This window comes from Protopterus annectens, chromosome 7.part0, assembly GCF_019279795.1.
Source record: "Protopterus annectens isolate FY-2018-M chromosome 7.part0, PAN1.0, whole genome shotgun sequence".
NCBI lineage: Eukaryota > Metazoa > Chordata > Ceratodontiformes > Protopteridae > Protopterus > Protopterus annectens.
Genome location: NC_056739.1, coordinates 376,201,914 through 376,208,971, shown reverse-complemented (window position 1 = coordinate 376,208,971; position 7,058 = coordinate 376,201,914). Strand labels below are relative to the sequence as shown.

The 7,058-nt window shown below is 37.4% G+C and overlaps 1 protein-coding gene across 1 annotated transcript in view; it reads right to left on the bottom strand.

Moving 5' to 3' along the window:
- The window catches only part of LOC122805959 (suppressor of tumorigenicity 7 protein homolog), a 538,611-nt gene extending 533,452 nt beyond the window's left edge, over positions 1-5,159 (bottom strand). The window contains exon 1 of the mRNA XM_044076199.1: positions 4,810-5,159. Within this exon, the coding sequence (XP_043932134.1) occupies positions 4,810-4,978 (169 nt within the window). The 5' untranslated portion in view covers positions 4,979-5,159. The remainder of the gene's footprint in view (positions 1-4,809) is intronic.
- Positions 5,160-7,058: the final 1,899 nt, after the last annotated feature.

Below are 7,058 nucleotides of genomic sequence, written 5' to 3'. Positions count from 1 at the left end.
TTCCCTTCTACTACAACCACTCCTACATTTAATACTTCCAGCCACCCCTACATTTAATACTTCCAGCCATTCTACTACACCTACGACTACTACCACCACCTACTCTACTACTACACCTAGCCCCTTCCTACCACTACCACCCCATCTACTATACCTACCCCCTTTTAGCCACCAAGTTCTTCCTCCCACCTTACTCCACTCATTGCCAACACCTTCTCTCTCCTCTTCTTAGTACTACTTCCAACACCTTCTCTCTCCATCTTAATACTACTACTGCCACTTCCTTCTTCCTAATACAATCACCTTATACTACAACTTTCTACTACTACCCATTACCAACTCCTTCTTCCAGCTGCTGCCGTCTTCCTATAACCACCTCCTTCCTCATTCTACCGTCTATGACCACCTTCTTCCGCCAACTTACATGATCACTTTTTCCTCTTCTTCCAACAACTTTTTCCTACCGCCACCACCACTTCCTTAGTCTTCTTACTACAACCTGTATCTTTCTACTATGACCATCATCTGCCTACTACCAATAACACCTTCATCTATTACTTTTTCTTCCCCTTACTAACTTCTTCCTCCTGCTACCACCACCAGTGCCTTCCTAATACTACTACTGATACCACCACCACCACCTTCTATTTAGACCTTTGTTTCTGAATCTTTTGCTTCTTTTATTTTTGGGAAAGGTGGTAGTTTTTTTCCAAAACAATACAAGTGAACTTTAATTTTTTTTTTTTAAATGGTCACACAAATTGTTGGGGATAAAACCTGTGAGACAGACATTCAAATGTATGTGCATTATTCTGTTCTTCCACATAAAACAAGCATGAATGATTATTTTGGAATGGATTCTTATTACCACTTTTATATTTTTTAAACATCAGGTCTATAAAACACAGTTAAACACAGGAAAATCAGTTACAAAAATTAATAGCAAAGCTTAAATATTCAAGCGTTAAATACAACCTACTGCAGAAACATACAAAGTACAGTAGACTTTAGAAAACTAGAAAATTACAAATTAACCAGCTGTGGTGAATTAAATCACCTAATTAAAAAAAAAAAAAAGATTCAAGAGGTTTTAAGAAAAAACGATATCCAAGATTACTACCAAATGAGAAGCATATTAACTGGAGCTCTCCAAGTAGGATAGCCAATAATTCAATATGGCTTACCCTCAGTTCCTGGTTGAAAATTATTTTGTCTGGATGTCAGAGAAATCTGAGATAAATAAATAAATAAAGTGAAGACAAAGAAAGCAAACGATGGCTTGAACAGAGAAATTCAATAGGAATCAGACCAGAGTGCAGTGTTGATGCAAGTTACAGCTTCTGACAACTCTGAATACAAAATTTCATCCAAGAAGATCCATAAAGTCTATGGCATAATTATCTTTAACAGTAAACTTGAAGTGAAAGCAACCGATGAAAAAAATTAAATAAGACTATTTAAATCAATACAATGAGCTAGCACTACAGACAAAAGGGGCATAGCATCATCAGATGGAAAAAAAAAAGTTATAATAACAAATAGGAAGGGAAAAATACCAACAGCAAGTATTACAGGGAAGTAGGGCACAGTAATAAGAGTTCGACAACAGGTAAGAAGGGTGAAATTCAGACAGGGTAAAACACACTGATTTTAGAATTACATATTCAAGACACCTTTTCTATTTAGGACGGACAACTGCAGTGCTAAACAATCTGTAGGGTAATTCATGGTCTGCATGTTCAGAAAGTTCTCAACTATTACTCGAGGAAGAGATGACTGGTGATAGCAAAAGGAAAAACAGTACCACAGTTAAAAATACTCTTATGTGAAGCAGTTAGACAGTTTACTACAACTCGCTGCAGGTAAAAATATCTAATTATGGCTGGAGAAAGAATAATCACAGTAAATACTTTTAACCCCTATGGCATTTCCAGCACTTTGAACACTGTTAGCCTAAGCCTTATGAAAAATGCCTACAAAATGAGTTACAAATGCAGCTTTCTATAGGTTGTTCAATTACCAAGTTGCTATAAACAGCATTCAGCTATTCAATTTCCAATCTTAGTTCTCTTCCAAAATGAAACAATGTACACATCTGAAATGGGCTACACATCCACTTGGTATAAAATACCCATGAGTTATTTATTATTAACAAATTCCTGCAAAGCATTTTCCTCTCTGGTTTTTCATTGAGGAATGAAATATTATATAAACAGTGTTTAGGTTCATAAATTCATAGGTTTAGTGAAGATGTCCAAGGCCTGTTGACCACTGAGAAACCTGATGCTCCAGAGCTCACTTTCAAACTTAAGCATGCCCACACAGTCCCAACATTCCTTCTTGAAGATATGGATTGACAGGCAGAGTTTAACTGACAGGGGGCTTTTATACCACAGGCATTTGAATTTGAAATGTAAAGCTATCATACCTCACAGTAAGGCTGATGAATGTTTTGAATCTCCTTCCTTGGAGTATCCCCTTGATGACCTGGACAAAAGGCACGGGGCTTCAACAAAAAGTCAGGGGGAATCCAATGCTCTGTTTTTCAATTACAAATTTTCACTACTGAAGCTTTTGACTCCATTTGTGAGCAATCTCTGAATCATGTAGCATACGAGTATATTACAGCCCAGAGTGCAGCTGAGCTAATTATGAGCTATATATAAGGTGGCTTTCCCTGAATAACTCTTGACCCTGATGACAGGCAATGCCATAAGTTTTACTGGCAGTAGTGTCTATGAAGTTATCAAACTAAAGGTAATCATCTACAAGGATTCCAAGGGCTTTTACTGTTTTGTCAACCTTTACACGTTGCCTAGTCTAGCTGTATGGCACAGAAGAAAGGAGCCCTGACTGCAACCCAGATGCCTGGATTAAATTAAGCAGCTTCGGCACTGGAGGAGCCAAACAAGGACAGGGAAAGGTGAAGTGGCATCGCTTCTCATCTCTTCTGGGGAGAGGGGGTCTGCATACACTCAGAAGCACACACAGCAGTGCAGTCTCCCTAGCACAGACCAGAGATACCACTGTTTGTAATGTGCGGAAAAAGCAGGGCTGCTTGGAAAGAATGCATCTTACAGAAGCAAGGGAACATCCTTCAGCAACAGACCACTGCTTGTCCTTCTCAATGAGTCATCTATGTGTGCAGCACTGTTATAGACAGGGAGCCAAAAACTGAAGCCATCCTTGCTGGCTGCTTGAATGAGGATTCCTCTTAATTGTCTCTCACTTGGTGAAGGAGAACAAATGGGATAATTAGCCAAGACAGAGTCTGATGATCAAGCAGCAGCATGGGCAAAAAAAAAAAAAAAATTGTTGCCCATTAACAATATACAAAGCTAGGGTTTTCACCTCCTCCCCATTGTAGAAAGCTGCATTTTTTGATGTCAGAAAAGACCATTTCTATCCCACAATGTGGATTCCCATGTCTACGGTCATCTGCATATTTGGCAACATGGATACTGCAGGTCATTTTTATATCTGAGATGAAGATGCCAAAAGACAACGGCTCCAGGACATAGCTTTAAAAGACTCCACTGGTGACAGAGAATATTGATGATAACAGTTCTTCTACTATTACCTACTGCATATGACCAATTAGGCAAGACCAGGAACAAAACAAGCAGTCAAAAGATCAAATTCAATTAGCTACACTGCAGGCTTGCACCGTCAATTATTAGCATGGTACATATGGTTTAAAAACTAAGGATCTTACATTTGAGTGAGGGGGTATTGGCCAACTGGAGCACATGATCACTAAAATGTTGTTTAACTGTGCTTTTCCTTTTTGTGCATACTGGTTACACCTGTAATTAGGAGTGAAAAGTCAGTATTCTGGGTCTGAGGAACACAATGGTAAGGTAAATGAATTTAATAAGGTTAACAAAAAATGCCTTCCCAAAACAATATTATAGCAAACATCAGTAACTGACAACAACACAGGAGTGTGACAGAATCTATAGTCAAATTATACAAGCTGCAGGAAATTCAGAGCACGTTGCTTTAATAAACAGGTGGGTGACAGTGATGACTTGCTTTTCACAGACATGTCGATTCTGGCAAAAACAATTCAAATAGTTTTCTCAGAAAAACCTTGGAATGTTTTATTTTCCTCTTGAATAAAAAAATAACACACACTAATTGCTGGCTTCTCCCACTATTTACAGGTAGTTGACCGCTTTTATTCCCCATTGATCACCAAACAAGACATAAGGTTTGCTTTCTTTCCAAACCGAGAACTTTTAATATTCTGGGGGAATAACTTTAAACAACATAGCAATTAATAGGGCTTGACCATCTATATTACTCAAACTAGAATATATAATTACACTGATTAACGAAATGCTAACTCTATTTATGTAAATATACAATTATGCTTTATATATAAATCTTTTACGTATACATCTCCAATAAATCTGGATTAATTTAATGTTTGACTAACGTGTCGGTTTGGCTACTATCTACAATAAAGAACACTTTGCAATCGACTTTGAATAACTGACATGTAAACAACCTTCATAAGTATTTGCATTACCCTACTTTGTTCATTAGCATTTCTTCTTATTCATATTGTGAATAATACTGTGCCATGAATCGTGACTAAACAGGGTCACATCTGAGCAGATTACCTACCTTATGCTTGCTACCCATATCCGCGCTGATTTAACAAGAACTGTCCAGGACAGTCTTGCATACAGATGCACTACAGCCACAAAAAAGTTCGACTTTTTGTTACGTAAAGGGGAGCAGTTACTGCAACAGAATAACAAACTTTACTTAACCTGTGCATTTTGTGATGGCAGTCCTCACCTGCAGCAAGGTTTTCATGAAGTTTTAATGGAGTTCGTAGAAAGAAAACAAGAAACAAAACCATCAAAAACCAAATAACCCAAAGATATGTCCAAGACCAAGACAGAAACGACTTTATTCGTTCGTAAAACCCAGGAGGTTGTGAATTACTATTTGCATCATCCGCCATGTTTGCTTCTGTGGATAAACACAAGAATTGTGGGACTGCAGCGGACCAACTATTAGATGCACGCTTCCCTTAACCTGCAGCTGCAGTAATCCTGCACGTGATCTCATGTTCCATATTGGTTAATTCCTGCTAGTGTTTCAGAGTCTGGTTTACGTTTTAGATATGATGTCTGTATTTTGTATGGTATATCAAAACACACGCAGATTACAGATTTGAAGTGTACGTCATTACGAAGAACGTTCCTCATTCTGTATCTTAAAAAGGCTAAATTCTTCCCGGATTTGAGCGAAGTATTACAGAAGATAAGCAAGCTTGATTGTTAACAGAGAAGTAGTGATGGGATAGTAGTTTGGTTGTTCTAATTAGACGTATGTATAGTAGTTTAAAAGTACAATAAAGTGAGGTATTAGAAAGGGATAAGCAGGTTGAGTGATTTAGTGCTTTAAAGGAAAGTATAACAAAGGTGATGAATGGTGTTCGAGAGCTATGTCCCAGATGAGGAAAAGGGACAAAGCCAGGAGGCATAGATAAAGTCTTTTACTAACGGTTTGAAAAAATGAAGGCATCTGATAGATCTGACTGATCTAGCTACACTATTGTAATAAACATTGACCCCAGCAGCCCTATGTGGTTTGTAGATGATAAGCAGTTGATTATTATGTGACTGAAGAGGACAACTTGGAAGACAGCATTGGAGTAGGGGTTTAACTGTTGGGCGGAGGATGGAGTATGGGTGATTTTATGGGTTAAGGTGAGCAGAGTACAAAACAGGTGGTAAGGAAGTTCAAGCCATTTGCGTTTTAGTGTTAAACAGTGGTGGGTCCATTAAGGTTAGTTGCAAGCGAATCTAGCAATTCTGTTATAGCACTGATCAAGTTTAGAACTAAGTGAAGCCTGAAGGTTGGTCAAGACAGGGGCTCCCTACAGGAGAAAGGACAAGAGATATATGATAGCTACAGTTACCTTGACAGAGTCTTTAATGAATTTCTTTACTCAATGTAGTGCCTAGTTTTTGATGAGTTTTCTTGATGGTATTGTGGATATATAAATTGAATTTAAGAGTGTCATTAATTGTCATACCAAGTAGTTTCTATGTATTTATAAGGGTTAGTCACATATCTTGGAATTTATTACTGCTCAATTTCTGAGTTGTTTGGCTTCTGCTACATACCTACAATCAACTGCATTACTAGCTGAGTTAAGAACAAACTTGCAGCATTAAAGATTGTACTGCATTTTATTTTATTTTTCTGTGTATTTAATTGTTTCATTGATCTGTGTTGCTCTGTAGTTATTTATTTTTCTATTTAATTGTTTCATAGAATACTGTGGTCTCTCTCTGTCTCTGCAGTTGGTGGGGGCTATTGTGTTTCACTTCATTGATATTCAGTGTTAAACTCTTAGCCTAGAAGGTTTATGTGCATTTATAAGTGTTAGTCACATATCTTGGAATTTATTACTGCTCAATTTCTGAGTTGTTTGGCTTCTGCTACATGCTTACAATCAACTGCATTACTCGCTGAGTTAAGTACACATTTGCAGTGTTAAAGATTGTACTGCATTTTATTTTATTTTTCTGTGTATTTAATTGTTTCATTGGTCTTTGACTCTCTGTAATTATTTTTCTATTTGTTTCATGGAATGCTGTGGTTTCTCTCTGTCTCTGCAGTTGATGGGGGGTATTTTGTTTCACTTCACTGATATTCAGTGTTAAACTCTTAGCCTAGAGGGTTTCTGTGTATTTATAAGTGTTAGTCACATATCTTGGAATTTATTACTGCTCAATTTCTGAGTTGTTTGGCATCTGTTACATACCTACAATCAACTGCATTACTAGCTGAGTTAAGTACAAACGTGCAGTGTTAAAGATTGTACTGCATTTTATTTTATTTTTCTGTGTATTTAATTGTTTCATTGGTCTGTGTCTCTCTGTAGTTATTTAATTTTCTATTTAATTGTTTCATAGAATACTGTGGTCTCTCTCTGTCTCTGCAGTTATTTTCCCACCTGCCCTCCCTGTTCTTATTGTGGTATTAATCTTGGTGGCTTTGGAATTGCCTGCCCCTCCTGTAAATTTGTG